The 17367-nt window shown below is 36.0% G+C and overlaps 1 protein-coding gene across 1 annotated transcript; it reads right to left on the bottom strand.

Annotated features, from left to right (window-relative positions):
- Positions 1-1365: 1365 nt before the first annotated feature.
- On the bottom strand, positions 1366-11944 carry LOC145780671 (uncharacterized). Its single transcript, XM_082592317.1, has 2 exons — positions 11119-11944; positions 1366-4689 (listed from the first exon to the last, which is right to left on the bottom strand). The coding sequence occupies exons 1-2, from the start codon at positions 11942-11944 to the stop codon at positions 4016-4018; spliced, it is 1500 nt and encodes a 499-aa protein (XP_082448443.1). The 3' UTR covers positions 1366-4015.
- Positions 11945-17367: the final 5423 nt, after the last annotated feature.

Below are 17367 nucleotides of genomic sequence, written 5' to 3'. Positions count from 1 at the left end.
TGAATTCTTTTATGTTTTTTCAAAGTACCACTTTGTGCAAAGCATTTGTTGCAAACATCACATTTATATGGCTTTTCACCAGAATGAATGAATTTATGCTTCTTCAAATCACCAATTTGTGCAAAGTATTTATTACAAACATGACATTTGTATGGCTTTTCACCAGAATAAATTCTTTTATGCACCTTCAAATCACCACTTTGTGCAAAAGCATTTGTGGCAAACATCGCATACATGTAATTGCTTTTCACCAGAATGAATTCTTTTATGCATCTTCAAATTACCCCTTTCTACAAACCATTTGTGGCAAACATCACATGCATATGGCTTTTCACCAAAATGGATTCTTTTATGCTTTGTCAAATTAGAACTCTTCGAAAAACATTTGTCACATATGGTACATTTGTATGGCTTTGCTCTTGAATGAGTTCTTTCAAGTTCTTTCACATGTCCATGGTTTGAGAAACATTTGTTACATACATCACACTCATAAGCATTAGAACCAAAATAAATTTCTTTGTGACTTTGTACAGCAGACTTTCTAGAAAACCTTTTATCACATTCAGGCAATTTGTTATCAGTAAAGATTGTTCCTTCATTTGTGTTAAAATCAACAATACCTTCTAATTTTAAAACAATTCCCGGATGGTGATTCATATTTTTGAAAAGGTTACACTTAAAAAGTACCACCACTATACATCTGAAAACCGGAATGGCCCGTTTCGGCGAGTCCGATTTGGCGAGTCCAATTCAGCAAGTGCCCTATTCGGCGAGAGCTCTTTTTGGCGAGTTCCCTATTCGGCGATTTTTAAGGTTTTTTAACCAATACAAAAAAAGAAAAATCAAAAACACGAGCATTTAAGAATAAACGTACGGTGAGCTAATTATACAAAAAACTATGCAGGGGAAGGTAGGAACCTGCGAGCCACTTTTTTCTTTTAGATGCATATCTTCTACATTTCTCAATATTTTTCTCTAAAAATTGGTTTTGCAATGCCTTGTGGTGCTACCTACTCTACAGCAAAAGCACAAGTTATTATTTCAGCAAATGTTTAATTTAAGCTCAAAAACATAAACACGCGCCAAGCGTCTTATCGCACCCCACATGTGCGGAGCGATAAGACACGTGTCGGGAGCGATAAGCCACAATTGCGATAAGCCAAAAAATGTAGTATTTTAGTAAAGAAATCACTTCACCATATTAAAAATATAATTCTAAAACATACCGTAGTTGTATTATTTATGTGTCAAATCAATCTTCAAGCCAGCTTCCAAGCTTTAAATTTTGAAATAAGCGATGGAGAATTTGCAAATGATTCCTTGGGATGAGTTGTCAGAATTTTCATGTAAAATAGCATAATTAAATCTAAAAGTAAAAACATCGGTTAAACGAATACCGTTTAAAAGAATAAGTCGGATAAAAGCATCAGGATTTGCTTCTAGTTTGCATACTTCATTCATTCAATCGTATAATTGTTCCTGTTAACGAAAAGAGAATGTCTCTTTTTTGCTTCACATAATTGTCTGCAATGTTCAAAGGCGAAATGAAGCAGGGGTGAGACATACGCATGCGATCAAAACAAAGACAAGTGTCTGTAATCCCAAGCCATAATCTTATGTGCTAGACATCGCACTACAAAGAACCAATTTTCGCACAGCTGGGCTTCATTAAAACAGAAGAGCACACAAAAGGAATAATCACACTTCCCAATAAAGAAGTTTAAATGCTTTTGATGCCATCCGTCGGCGACTGGCCTTCCAAGGAATGGACACGGACAAATTATTTCGGCTTGAGAAGGAAGTGTTGGAAAGCATGTCCAAAAGTTTAAACCAGAAAACTTTGGAGAATTTTTTTTTAAATTGCTGAAAAAAAGTAGCCTACTGTTGTGAAATGCAGTGCGTAATTTCATTTGTGCACTTTCATTCAGTTGAAGAACATTGCAAATTAATTATTTTACCAGACAGCGCAAAAGACTTGAAAAAAAAAACTTTGCGGTTTCAAAACAAACAATGAGTGTGAGCCGTGTTTTTCTACCATACCACTATTTTCGTAGGCCACATTCCATACTCAAAACTACACAGCTGGTGCGGAGCTAAAAATAGCACGGTTGTATCAAAAACGTCAACGTCAAAGTTCGCGTTGTGACGTCACAAAGATCGGTTAGATTAAAAGAAGTCCGATTGCCACAGTTTGCAAAAAAATGCTTTGATCGTAAATGCTCTCCCAGTCAGCAAAGCTGGTCTTTTTTACATTGTTTCAACGTCTGCACATGATAAATCGTGGAAAAAGGACCAGTTTTGCTGGCTGGAACATACAGCACAGTGTTATGTAACACAGAACTAGTAAACTCTTTAAAATTTTCGTAGGCCATGTTCCATACTCAAAACTACACAGCTGGTACGGAGCTAAAAATAGCACGCTTGAATCAAAAACATCAACATCAAAGTTCGCGTTGTGACCTCACAGATATCGGTGAGATTAAAAGAAGTCCGATTGCGGCAGTTTGCAAAAAAATGCTTTGATCATAAATGCTCTCCCAGTCAGCAAAGCTGGTCTTTTTTACATTGTTTCAACGTCTGCAGATGATAAATCAATGCAAAAGGGACCAGTTTTGCTGACTGGAAAATACAGCATAGTGTTATGTAACACAGAACTAGTGAACTCTTTAAAGTTTAACCAGAATTGTAAACAATACAGTTGTAGGAAGTATCAGTTGTAATGTGCGTTGCAGGCTAGTTAGCAGACATCTCAACAATTACGCCCATTCACAATAAACCTTTTTTTTAATAAATTGGTTAAACGAATCAATCGGATAATCGTATCAAAACGTTTGGCAAATAGGTGATTCGATTAACCGGTTTCGTCTGTAGTTCCAAAAACAAAAGTCAGAATTGTGATATATCTTAATGGAAAGGTGTGAAAAGCAAAAAAATTATGTCAAATGACACTTTAACATCTACTATCACAGGCACTTGTCATGGCTTGCAGGTCCCAACACAAGGTGACTCAAGGCTCCCTACCTGATGTTTCAGAAATGAAACAACAGCTGAAAAAAAACTAACATTGCTATCTAAAAATCTTTCAGCTTAATTTCATCATAAATACATCACCTACTATTACAAAAAAGTTCATGAACATTTCTTGCATAACAAATGAGTTATTTTAAAACATTCAGTGAAAAAATTTACTTTTTTAACACAAAACATATAAATCCACATTGCACCTTCATTTTTAGTACAATTTTAACCAAAGGATTGTGGGAAGTTATCCAAGCATAAAAAATATAATGACGTCAAAAAATGGAAAATAAATACTTAATATTATTATTATTTATTTGCATCAGACAAGGTTGTCCATATTAAAACCAAAACACAAAACACAAAAAAAACACAAAAAAACAAGACGTACGGAGTCACTTGGATGACATGTGCAACATATCATTATAGTGCTTAAAATATGTCGTTTTATAGAAAGCGTCTGAGGACATTAATGCTATGATAAGAAAATTGAGAGATTTGTAACAACGTTGCACAAAGGCATAAACTGTTTTCCGCAATAGAGCATCAAACGTTGTAACATTTGCATTGACTTAACATTCACGTGCACTAGTAAAGCGAGGCATATTGTGTAGAACTCGAAATGAGTCATTATATGCAATTCTAATCCAATTGATCGAAGAACAACGATAATTGTGCCAAAGTTGACAAGCATAAAGAGATGTACAGTAAGAGCGAAACAATACATTTTTTACTCTTTGTGAACATTTACTATATTTATTTTTTAATTTGTTTGCAGTACAATAAAGAGATTTAACTTGTCGCAGTATGTCCTTGTCATCTGATAATGAGGACGTGATATGCACACCTAAATACTTAACATTTTCAACAAACTCAATCGGTTCTTGGTCAACAATAATCCTTGGGGAAGCAAACAGATCGAAATGTTTGGGCTTAAATACCACCCCAAATGATTTTCTACAGTTAAAAGTAATCAATACTAAAATATTAAAAAATACTACAGTAATATTAAAAAAAAGGGGGGGTGGATTATGGCTCCCACCATGATCATGGGTCTCGACCTTCCCCTACATGGCTTTTCGCGAAAATGAACTCTTCTATGCTTCTTCAAAGTACCGCTTTCTGTAAAGCATTTGTTGCAAACATCACATTTATATGGTTTTTCACCAGAATGAATTCTTTTATGCTTCTTCAAATCACCGCTTCGTGCAAAGCTTTTGTTGCAAACATCACATTTGTATGGCTTTTCACCAGAATGAACTCTTTTATGATTCTTCAAATGACTATTTCGTCCAAAGCATTTGTTGCAAACATCACATTTGTATGGTTTTTCACCAGAATGAATTTTTTTATGATTTGTCAAAGCACCAGTTTGTGCAAAGCTTTTGTTGCAAACACCACATTTGTATGGCTTTTCACCAGAATGAACTCTTCTATGCTTCTCCAAATCACCACTTTGTGCAAAGCTTTTGTTGCAAACATCGCAGTCGTATGGCTTTTCACCGGAATGAATTCTTTTATGCTTCTTCAAATCACCACTTTGTGCAAAGCATTTGTTGCAAACATCACATTTGTATGGCTTTTCACCAGAATGAATTCTTTTATGCTTCGTCAAATTAGAATTCTTTGAAAAACGTTTGTCACTTATGGTACATTTGTATGGCTTAGCTTCTGAATGAGTTCTTTCATGTTCTTTCAGATGTCCATGGTTTGAGAAACATTTGTTACATACATCACACTCATAAACATCAGAACCAAATTGAATTTCTTTGTGACTTTGTACAGCAGACTTTCTAGAAAACCTTTTATTACATTTAGGGGATTTGTTATCAGTAAAGATTGTTCCTTCATTTGTTTCAAAATCAACAATATCTTCTAATTTTACAACAATTCCCGGATGGTGATTCATATTTTTTGAAAGGTTACAGCTTAAAAAGCACGACAAGTACACATCTGAAAACAATTAAATAGTTCTAGCAAAACAAAAAACATAGCCTATATTGGAAATAACCTAATAAGAATTACTGCATATCTAGTTTTCCAAAAAAGCTATTTTTTTATCACATTATGGAACTTTCAGTTACAATTTGGTGGTCATAACATTGGTAGACACTTTAACGTAGGACAGGTTTCCTCATGAATCAGCTGTTTGCAGTCATGCGACTCACGCCATTATGATTGTTGGTGCCGAAAATGCGTTGGTATTGACTTCCCGCCAAAAACAAGAAAAACTAAGTGCTGTGTGGAATAAGCAATCAATGTCAGTTTCATCTTGTGACAAAATCCGTCAAGCTTTGGGTAAACTTTTTCTTCTTCCGAACAATACTACGTGGAATTCAACATATGATGCCCTAACAAGGGTGCACGAACTTGTTAATGATAAAAAGCTTGCACTCACAGCTCTTTTCATTGCTTTAGATGTGGCACCGATCACTGATGCTGAAGAATGCTTCTTGAAAGAATTTTTAAGTGTCATGTGGCCACTTGCCATGGCATTGGACATTTTGCAAGGGGAAAATTCTGTATGTGCTGGGTACTTGTTGCCTACACTCACAAACATTCTGGAAGAGTGGGCTTGTGCAGTTGATTTGGGTTTGGTTTATTGCAATCGACTTGTTCAAGAACTAAAACAAGGTCTTACCACAAGGTTTGAAAAAGAGATGAAGTCTTCGTATTTTAAGATGCTGCTGCTCTTCATCCAAATTTCAGTCTAAATTGGGCTCCTGAAGTTGAAAAAGGTGCAATTATAACATTGGTTCAAAATACATTTCTGGAATTTGAACAAGCCCAAGCCTCTTGTTCTGAAATGAGTTCTAACTCTGAAGTTGTAAAGAAAAATTCGTTTTTCTGGAGATTTGAAAAGACAGCAAAAAAGAGATTAGCAGAAGGTTCCAAGTCTGTAAGAAACTTGTGGCTTAACCTTTCATGGTGCAACATTGATGATGAATTACCGAAGGATGTGTACAAGCCCTTCATAATGTACAGTACAACATTGCCTTCATCGTCACCTGTAGAAAGACTGTTTTCTTTGGGTCAGAGGGTGTTGAGCCCAACACGTACTCAACTCTCTGATTCCAACTTTGAGAAAACGGTAATGCTTGCTTCAGCAGTTAGGCACATTACATGACTGCATTTAAAACTGTGTTTGTGACTCTTTTCAGAAGGATTATTATTGCATGACTGCATTTAAAACTATGTTTTGTTACTCCTAGTCCTTTCAGTGGGAAGTACTTTTCACTTCTTTGCATTTTTTTCAATTTGTTACTGTTTTGAGCATTCAGAAAGAATGGTGGAATATTTTTTTTTTCAATATCGATTAATATGTTGTTTATTCTTTACTTTTTTTTCTAGTATCGAAATCGGTTAATTCTTTACTTTTTTTAGCACTATCGAATATCGGAATACAGCGGCGTAGCCAGAAAAAAAAATTGGGGGGGGGGGCAAATATTTGATGAAATGATGAGAACAACAAAGTGTTTGATTAAGCCATCGCCACCTGATGTGCATTGGCGTATCCTTATGGGTTGAGCAAGGGAAGCAATAAAAGTGGTGGGGGGTTAGAGCATGCCGAAGGCACGCGTATTCTAGGGGGTCCGGGGGCATGCTTCCTCGGAAATTTTTTGCAAATTTACACTTAAATAATGGATTATAGCGCTTTCTGGAAACACTTTTAGGGTAATATTTGTATGAAATTTATTAGCAGAAAAACGGCTATTAACTTATTAAAGGTAGCTCTTACACACAAACGGGCAAAAACTGCGGCTAAAATAGGAACACCAAAAACTCACTTACACAAATACTCAATAACTACACAAAAACCCAACAGAATAAGCCATTCTGAAATTGACCCACAAATTAGTTAAAAAAAACGTAAATCGCGTAAATTTTGCGCGATTTACGATTTGCAAAATTTATTGATGTCTTTCTGTGGGTCTAAAACAAATCCTTGGAGGTGTTAATAGCCAGATGTCTTGGAAAACATTATAAATTTCTACAAATCTTATTATATTTTCAACAAAAGGCTCAACTTCGGAATCCAATCTTGAAATTTAACAGGTGGTAAAAACACCGAACATTTTTTGTAATGGCGAGTGTTGTAACTATGGATATTATCTAAATTGGTGAAGTAAGCATCATACAATTTTGGCAACATATCATGCACAATTTTAAACATAAATTTTCAATATTCAAGTTTAATTAAGTCTTCAATCTTTAAAACGTTAAAAGCACGATAGAGCTCAGCTGTATGGGTTGTTTTTGGTATGGAATATTGATAACTTTAATGGAATATTAAAACTAATGGAAATATTGAACTTTAGATTGAAAAAGAGCAAAGTACACAATTTTTAATACAGTTAATGGAGCACAGTATCGAAGCCTGTATGCAATACCACAAACCTTTGCTAGCTTTTTACGTAAATTATTTACATGTTCCTTCCAATTTAGTTTTTCATCTAGTAGTACTCCTAAATATTTTATACTATTTTTTCTTTCTAGTTCATTTCCTTGAATGTGTAAACTAAAATTTTGTGTGATTTTTTGGTTATAGCAGATCAACATATAACAAGTTTTAAAAAAATTTATAGATAACTTATTAGACTTCATCCAAACATCAATTTTGTCGATTTCACAACTGGCTCTGCTTTGAAGAGATGTCAAGCAGTGGTCATTCATTTGAAAGTTTGTGTCGTCGGCAAAAAGAGTTGTTGTAAAGGAAGATGCATTTTGAAGATCATTTACATGAATCAAAAATAACAATGGTCCAAGGATTGAACCTTGTGGTAGTCCTACACCACTCTTGACTTCCAGAAAATTTGATTTTGTACTACCTATTTTTATACATTGAAACCTGTTTGTTAAATACGAAGTTAATATGTTATGGATTCTTCCTCTAAAACCGTAGTGATAAAGCTTTTTCAAAAGTATGTTATGATCAACTGTGTCAAATGCCTTGCAGAGTAGACCTCCCCAATCCCCGGACTTTCTTTTGTTTTCTTCTATATTGTGACTTTTCTGCATGGGTTTTCAATGCTGATTTCAAAAATATGCATAAAAAAATTTTTTGATCAATGTCTTGGAAGTTATTCGCCGTTGCTTAGCAACAACTTTTCATAAAAATTACAAAAATCCTCTTTAAAACCCCTTTACTTTTAAATAGCTTTACTTTACTTTTTAAAGGTTTTACTTTACTTTTACTTTACTTTTAGGGGTTTTAAAAATCCTCTTTAAAACCTCTTTACTTTTAAATACCTTTACTTTTAACCTAGTATGTTGATATCTAGATTATCTGAAAGCACTTTTTCAGCTGAAGAATTTAAAAAAAAATTATTAAAATTGGACAATCGGTACCAGAGTTATAATCGTTTAAGTACCCATATTATGCAGTCACGCATGACTGATTTTTATAAATTTATTGCCAAATGATACTAGAAAAATGGTGAAAGTTGCTGTCAAGGGGTTTTTGGGGGTAAGGAGTTCAAAAAAAATATTAAAAAGTATCTCAGAGCAACAGAAAAAAAGTTATTAAAAAATTGATACGAACAGTCATGCATGAATGATTTTGTCGCAGTCGCTTCATTCCTGCAACGAGATGTATTCCTTAGACACCACAAACGTTAAATGCCTGGAGTCATATACAGTATAACGTGGAACCGATCATCTCAATGTGGCTAACATCTGGGTACCCATTGCACTTGATGTTAGAATACACGCTTTATTGATCGGAATGAGCTCTGATCAAGTGCAAGATGGTCACGGTCCGCCATAATTTCAATAGCATATCTCACCCAGCAACAGCATAATGTAGTCTATGTATCTAAATCATGTGGCAAAAAAATGAATTAAGTCAGCTGTACTTTACGATAACCTTCTGTAATGCATTTCAGGTTTCACTATTGATCAATTAGCATTTTCTACTTGTATCTTGTATGATTATAAACGTATTGTATATATACACTTCCGTCTAACATTCCGTGTGTATTCATTTATCCATCATGGAGCTGAGGAAGAGTAAAATGAACAATGGTAGTTTGCTTGCTAATTTGCAGCCTTTAAAACATTTTAAGGAAGGACAATTTGGACCAACTACTGGAGATGTTCTTCAGAAATACATATATCATCTTCAATTAAATCCTCGTAACCAACAGAGTGGGAAGCTTGCAGCTTGGGATACAGCAGTATAAACAAAACCTATAAATCCACATTGCACCTTCATTTTTTGTACAATTTTGATCAAAAGATTGTGGGAAAGTTATCCAAGCATAAAAAATATAATGACGTCAAAAATGGACAATAAATACTTTATATTATTATTATTTATTTGCATCAGACAAGGTTGTCCATATTAAAACCAAAACACAAAACACAAAAAAAAACACAAAAAGACAAGACGTAAGGAGTCACTTGGATGACATGTGCAACATATCATTATAGTGCTTAAAATATGTCGTTTTATAGAAAGCGTCTGAGGACATTAATGCTATGATAAGAGAATTGAGAGACTTGTAACAACGTTGCACAAAGGCATAAACTGTTTTCCGCAATAGAGCATCAAAAGTTGTAACATTTGCATTGTCTTGACATTCACGTGCACTAGTAAAGCGAGGCATATCCGATTGATCGAAGAACGGCGATAATTGTGCCAAAGTTGACAAGCATAAAGAGATGTACAGTAAGAGCGAAACAACACATTTTTTACTCTTCGTGAACATTTACTATATTTATTTTCTAATTTGTTTGCAGTACAATAAAGAGATTTAACTTGTCGCAGTATGTCCTTGTCATCTGATAATGAGGACGTGATATGCACACCTAAATACCAGTGACGATCGGTGAGGGAAAGCAAGGAAAGCAGTGCTTACCTTAGCAAAAACTGCAAAAGATAATGACTGAATTCTAGGTTTAACTTCTTATTATTTTTATCACGTCTATTTTAACTTGAAAATTACTGTATTCGTGACTAGAAGTACTCGTAACGCTTGTGAGTAGTCTAAGTCCTCACCAAACCGCATGTCTTGCCTATAAATGCCAATTGACGCAAACGCTTCTGTCAGAAACAATCACTGAGGCTCCAGGTAAGCAACTATCAAACTTGCTTTTCCAGATTCAAAAATGTCAAAAAACGCCTTTGTTTCATCCAATCCTCAATCGTTTTGCAAAACGTCACCAGCTGCTTAGCCAATCAGATGTGTTATGGTTATGGTAGGTTAGTTGTGCTTTCCCAGTGACGTCAATGCGTACATTCGCTAGAGCGACTAGACTAACTCGTCAGAATAGTCTCTCGTCACGGTACACGCACAGCATCATAATGCCAAAAAGCTTGTTGCTGTTTTTTGATATTTAGTTTTTTTTAGTTTGAAATTTAGTTTGCAATATTTAGTTTGTTAAGCTTCTATACACAGGAGGCAAACTTATCCAGCTTTTTGTACAAATTGCTTGCGGTTGTAATGTTTAGGCCTAAGTTTTAGTTTTTGTAGTGTAGGCTTAACTGAATATCTGAGAATGAACATTCATGACGAATTAAACATTTAGACAACTATTATTCCATGTCTAACACAGGATTTTGGTCCTGCAACCTTAAAATTAAGATTGTACATGACTTCTAAACATTAAATGGATGTATGATCACGACATAGGCGAAGCACAATTTGACAGATTTTTATTTTTCATTTGTTTTGGAAATGCTCTCAGAGCGCACCAAATTGGAAGTGCTTTTCAAAAATTTTTGGGGGAGGCCCCCCCATACCCCCCGCTGGAAGTTTGCCTTCGGGCTTCGCCTGACGGTTACGCCCTTCGTGCCTACTACCTTGCTGCAGCATATTTCCAAGTTGCTTTCCCAACGGTTTAAGCCACCGAACGTCACTGCTAAATACTTAACATTTTCAACAAACTCAATCGGTTCTTGGTCAAGAATAATCCTTGGGGAAGCAGACAGATCGAAATGTTTGGGCTTAAATACCACCCCAAATGATTTTCTACAGTTAAAAGTAATCAATACTAAAAATATTAAAAAATACTACAGTAATATTAAAGAAAAGGGAGGGTGGATTATAGCTCCCACCATGATCATGGGTCTCGACCTTCCCCTACATGGCTTTTCGCGAGAATGAACTCTTCTATGCTTCTTCAAAGTACCGCTTTCTGCAAAGCATTTGTTGCAAACATCACATGCATATGGTTTTTCATCAGAATGAATTCTTCTATGCTTCTTCAAAGCACTACTTCGTGCAAAGCTTTTGTTGCAAACATCACATTTGTATGGCTTTTCACCAGAATGAACTCTTTTATGATACTTCAAATGACTATTTCGTCCAAAGCATTTGTTGCAAACATCACATTTGTATGGTTTTTCACCAGAATGAAATCTTTTATGATTCGTCAAAGCACCAGTTTGTGCAAAGCTTTTGTTGCAAACCCCACATTTGTATGGCTTTTCACCAGAATGAACTCTTCTATGCTTCTCCAAATCACCACTTTGTGCAAAGCTTTTGTTGCAAACATCGCAGTCGTATGGCTTTTCACCGGAATGAATTCTTTTATGATTCTTCAAATGACCACTTTGTGCAAAGCATTTGTTGCAAACATCACATTTGTATGGCTTTTCACCAGAATGAATTCTTTTATGCTTCGTCAAATTAGAATTCTTTGAAAAACGTTTGTCACTTATGGTACATTTGTATGGCTTAGCTTCTGAATGAGTTCTTTCATGTTCTTTCAGATGTCCATGGTTTGAGAAACATTTGTTGCATACATCACACTCATAAGCATTAGAACCAAATTGAATTTCTTTGTGACTTTGTACAGCAGACTTTCTGGAAAACCTTTTATCACATTCAGGCGATTTGTTGTCAGCAAAGATAGTTCCTTCATTTGTTTCAAAATCAACAATATCTTCTATTTTTACAACAATTCCCGGATGGTGATTCATTATTTTTAAAAGGTTACAGCTTAAAAAGCACAACAAGTATACATTTGAAAACAATTAAATAGTTTCAGCTAAACAAAAAACATAGCCTACATTGGAAATAACCTTAATAAGAATTACTGCATATCTAGTTTTCCAAAAAAGCTATTTTTTTTTATCACATCATGGAATTTTCAGTTACAATTTGGTGGTCATAACATTGGTAGACAGTAGACACTTTAACGTAGGACAGGTTTCCTCATGAATCAGCTGGTTGCAGTCATGTGACTCACGCCACTATGATTGTTGGCGCCGAAAATGCGTTGGTATTGACTTCCCGCCAAAAACAAGAAAAACTAAGTGCTGTGTGGAATAAGCAATCAATGTCAGTTTTATTTTGTGACAAATTCGTCAAGCTTTGGGTAAACTTTTTCTTCTTCCGAACAATACTACGTGGAATTCAACATATGATGCCCTAACAAGGGTGCACGAACTTGTTAATGATAAAAAGCTTGCACTCACAGCTCTTTTCATTGCTTTAGATGTGGGACCGATCACTGATGCTGAAGAATGCTTCTTGAAAGAATTTTTAAGTGTCATGTGGCCACTTGCCATGGCATTGGACATTCTGCAAGGGGAAAATTCTGTATGTGCTGGGTACTTGTTGCCTACACTCACAAACGTTCTGGAAGAGTGGGCTTGTCGAGTTGATTTGGGTTTGGTTTATTGCAATCGACTTGTTCAAGAACTAAAACAAGGTCTTACCACAAGGTTTGAAAATGAGACGAAGTCTTCGTATTTTAAGATGCTGCTGCTCTTCACCCAAATTTCCGTCTAAATTGGGCTCCTGAAGTTGAAAAAGGTGCAATTATAACATTGGTTCAAAATACACTTCTGGAATTTGAACAAGCCCAAGCCTCTTGTTCTGAAATGAGTTCTAACTCTGAAGTTGTAAAGAAAAATTCGTTTTTCTGGAGATTTGAAGAGACAGCAAAAAAGAGATTAGCAGAAGGTTCCAAGTCTGTAAGAAACTTGTGGCTTTCATGGTGCAACATTGATGATGAATTACCGAAGGATTTGTACAAGCCCTTCATAATGTACAATAAAACATTGCCTTCATCGTCACCTGTAGAAAGACTGTTTTCTTTGGGTCAGAGGGTGTTGAGCCCAACACATACTCAACTCTCTGATTCCAACTTTGAGAAAATGGTAATGCTTGCTTCAGCAGTTAGGCACATTTCATGACTGCATTTAAAACTGTGTTTGTGACTCTTTTCAGAAGGATTATTATTGCATGACTGCATTTAAAACTATCTGCCTTGAGCATTCAGAAAGAGTGGTGGAATATTTTTTTTTTCAATATCGATTACTACGTTCTTTATTCTTTACTTTTTTTCTAGTATCGAAATCGGTTAATTCTTTACTTTCTCTAGCACTATCGAATATCGGAATATTTTTTACTTTTTCACTATCGACTCCCATGCCTGACTTTGTATACCGGACACTTATTGTATCATTACTCGATTATGAGCTGATAGATGAGCATTATATCGCTATACATTATCTTAAAACTTTAAAAAAAAATTGGCCTTTCAGCAACAAAAGTTCCCTTTTGTCATAATCCTGCCCCCCAGTCAAAAATCGTTCCGGTGCCCCTGGACAAGCTCAAGAGCTCGTTCTGAAGAGTCATTCACAACCTTGAGAAAGTCATCCTTTGGTGTGGCTTTAATCCTTTCTAATCTCTTTTTCTCAGAGAAAAGACCGTTTGGACAGAAAGACAGACTCCTCATTAATAACGTTGAAAAGCAACCGAGACCATACGCGCCAACTTCCGGGGGGGCCGGCGACCCCAATAAACTTATGGTTGAGGGGCAACAAAATGGCTTTACAAAGCGGTGTTTCAAAAATAAAATACTTCGGAAAGAGATTTAGATCATTTAAACGGACAGAATGCCGAAAGCGAAAAGCAGCCTACGTTGCTTTTGCTCGCGAAACAGCAACTGATCGCATGGCTTTCTCTGGAACGTGAATTACTACTGCGATGCGCACGGCACGCATGCTCACAGTCACACACTGCTCATCTTCCCGCGCGTGAGGAGCAACTTCAACATCAAAACGCGTGATAGCGAAAAAGCGAATGCGAGGTTGAATATTTATTCTCATTTCACGAGTTATCCAAACGTCTGTTAGATTTTTTGTGACTTCAAACATGAAATCGATTTTAGCATATTTTATCGAGTTGAAACATCGACACAACGAACAATTAAGTGAATACAGCTTGAAGAAACAATGCATTTTTTAAAACTGTCATCCGTGTTTTGCTTCAATAAGCACTGTATTGATGCATATATTGTGAAAATATATACATTTCACACACTCATCAATATACACTTCTGCACTACCGTATATACTCGAGCAAAGGTCGATCTCGTGTGTAAGTCGAACTCCTACTTTTGAGCTGAAATTCGATGATATTTTCTTCTCCCGTGTATAAGTCGGATAGCGTATCCCGACACTACCATTCGATGGTTCATCTAAGTATTGGCATTGACATATGGTGAGGAAATTTCAAAGTAGATCGTAGAGTAACTTACGCTGCTGGAATTGTCACGTACTATTCACGGCAATATTGAGTAAACCAGCTAAATTAGACGCGCTATTTTCAACGAGGTCTTCCCGCTGTGAGATCAATTATGATTCAACAGAACACATTGTTTTGTTCGCAATGTGTGAGAATTAAATCGAAAACCGACAAAAGAAAAGGTGTTTAATGGTTTTGGTCGTAGATATTGCCTGCATCAACGACGTCTCTTACCGCTATAATCACCTAGCCAACCTGACATCATTGCTTTATGCGGCCGCTAAGGTTTGACATCGACTTCAACGATCATGGGAATGTTACGCAATAACAACGATTATATCGTACAAGCAAAAATAAAAAAATTGATCTCTTAAAACAGCTCTTTCTGCTGTTTTGTCTCGTGAGCTTTGCATATTGCTCAACAAGTGCATAAAGTTTAGAATTGACAAGAAATCATTAAATTTGAAAATTAAGTTTGCATCACTGCAAATAATCGTATTCAAAACTGTTGGCATTGATTTTGCTGCAGCAAAAATGCGTTCATTTTGAAAATTGCCGAGCTGGAGACAACAGCTTGTCCCGTGTACAAGTTGAACCTGTCTTTTTGAGGTGAAAACTACTTGCGAACATCTTGACTTATGCTCGAGTATAACGGTATTCGATAACAGACTATAAAGACTTTCGATAAAAAACAGTTGTTAACGCTTTGAAGGTAATTAATTAGAAAAACGAGCGAAACGAGATTAATAAAACTGATAGAGGGTTTCCACTCTGCTGGAGATCATAACTTTTTTGCGTTTTATTTCGATAACTTCACTGTCTTGATTGTTGTTATTCACTTGCACAAAAAGGAAATGAATCTGGTTGTTTTCCAACTGCTCCAATTATGAGCTAACAATATCAAAATTTTTACGACTAGGCGTACTGCATGCGTAAAACTAATCGTTTCAAGCAGCGGTTCTAATAAATTTGGTTTGCGACCTAGGTGTCAATATAAAATAGACAGTAAGCTTAATCAAAGACTATTTCGAGTAAAATAGCGTTATGGTTATGACGTCATCACCTTTCTCGCTCCCCAAGGTTTTTTTAAAAGTCGGCGCCTATGACCGAGACTGTAGGCTAAATAAGTCTTTCAGCTGGGTGGAAAATATAATGGCAGGCATCTGCTGCTCAGCACTTTTCAACGAAGATTATTTGCTGTATCTCTTGATGGTCCTAGCCATACTTTGCTTTTGTTGCACCCCAGCGTTACTGAAAAGAGAAACGATGACCAAACGCTCTGTCATATACCAAAAGCGGTTTCGAATTTGCTAGCCATGGATTGGCAGAATTGTAGAAATCTCCCGGATTTATGTTCTTTTACATTGGTAAGCAATATTTTGTATAAATTCAAATTCTCGACAGTAGCTTGAAAGGGTAAAGCTGCTCTTGACCATGCCTTGACATAGAACAGGCATAGAACCTTTGCAAGGTCCATAATTTTCATCAGTTGAGACTGTGGAATATCTTCTTTCAACTGCTTCTTTCGCCATCCAGCGTGCATGATGATTGATGCTTTGCACCAGGTGACTTTATTCTAACTACCATTCCTTCTGGTAACATTCCTCCAGCAATACCAATTATCATCCGTAAGCTAATTACAACAGAAATGTGATATTTCCGCAATAATGTTGAGGCTACAAAGTAAAACATGATACTTACCAAGAAAGGTGAAAGTCAGCTTCAAAATTTATTGATAATCTTTTTTAGAAGCATCAAGTAATGCAGCTTGACAAAAAGAACTGGTGTTTTCACATGTATTTTTTTCCTTCCCCATTTTACTTCACACACATAGAAGTCCTGTTTGTCAAGGGAAGGCCAGCGGTCAAGAAGAACTTTAAATGCTGCCTCATTTGGTGATTTTGTGGTGCTATACACCAAAGCAGCAGCTGCTCCACACAAAAGTTCCAGCACATGAAGTCGACAAGCTAGGGTTTGGGTTAGTAGTTGCAATAGACTACTTCCAAGTGCCTTTTCTCTAGGGAAACAGTTTACTCCTTTATGAATTCCTGTGTAACTGATGTTGTATCAAACACCAGACCGATGATTACATGTCTATCAATATTAAACTTGTCCAAAGTGTCCAAAATCATCTCAGTTAGCTCTGCAGCTGTGCTATGACCATTACCTACTTTTTGAATGTTAAGCAAAATTGCGCTGTTTTGATGCGTTGCACTCAAGAGAATGGCAATGACTTCTTGGGGTGTGCCAGTGCCTACATGTTGTATGCTCTGCAGCATTTTTCCATCCCAGTGTAGTGAATACAATATCTACTGCTTTCAGTTTCTTGAATCGTTTGATGATCTTTATCGATTAGATTCACTGACGGCAAAAAAAGCTGTAAAATCAACTAAAATGACACTAAAAGCATGCACTATTAATGACTCTTAGACTTGGAGCAGGGTGAAGATATTCCATGTGGAAGTTAACAGAGGAAGTGACGTCAAAATCACGTGATCAAATTTTGGGAAATCCCCCGATCAGATACTGCTAAACCACTTCAAAATTTACTAATTCTATGGAAAAATTCAGAATTCTCCTTGGGTGAACCAGGGTCAAAGGTCAAAACCCAACAAAATTTTTGGTTTGCAAATATCAGTAAGCAAAATGGAACATTATTCCAAACAGACAAACATTTTAAAGAATATCAAGGAAAATGAGCCACCCTAATATACATCAATACAGTCCTAATTAAAGCAAAACACAAATGACAGTTTTGAAAAATGCATTTTTTCTTTAAGCTGCATTCACGTAATTGTTCGTTGTGTCGTAGGCTACTTTCAACTCGATAAATAAACTTTCAATGCTAAAATCGATTTCATGTTTG

The sequence above is a fragment of the Aplidium turbinatum genome, chromosome 1, assembly GCF_918807975.1.
Source record: "Aplidium turbinatum chromosome 1, kaAplTurb1.1, whole genome shotgun sequence".
Taxonomy (NCBI): Eukaryota; Metazoa; Chordata; class Ascidiacea; order Aplousobranchia; family Polyclinidae; genus Aplidium; species Aplidium turbinatum.
This window is presented reverse-complemented; position numbering and strand designations above follow the sequence as displayed.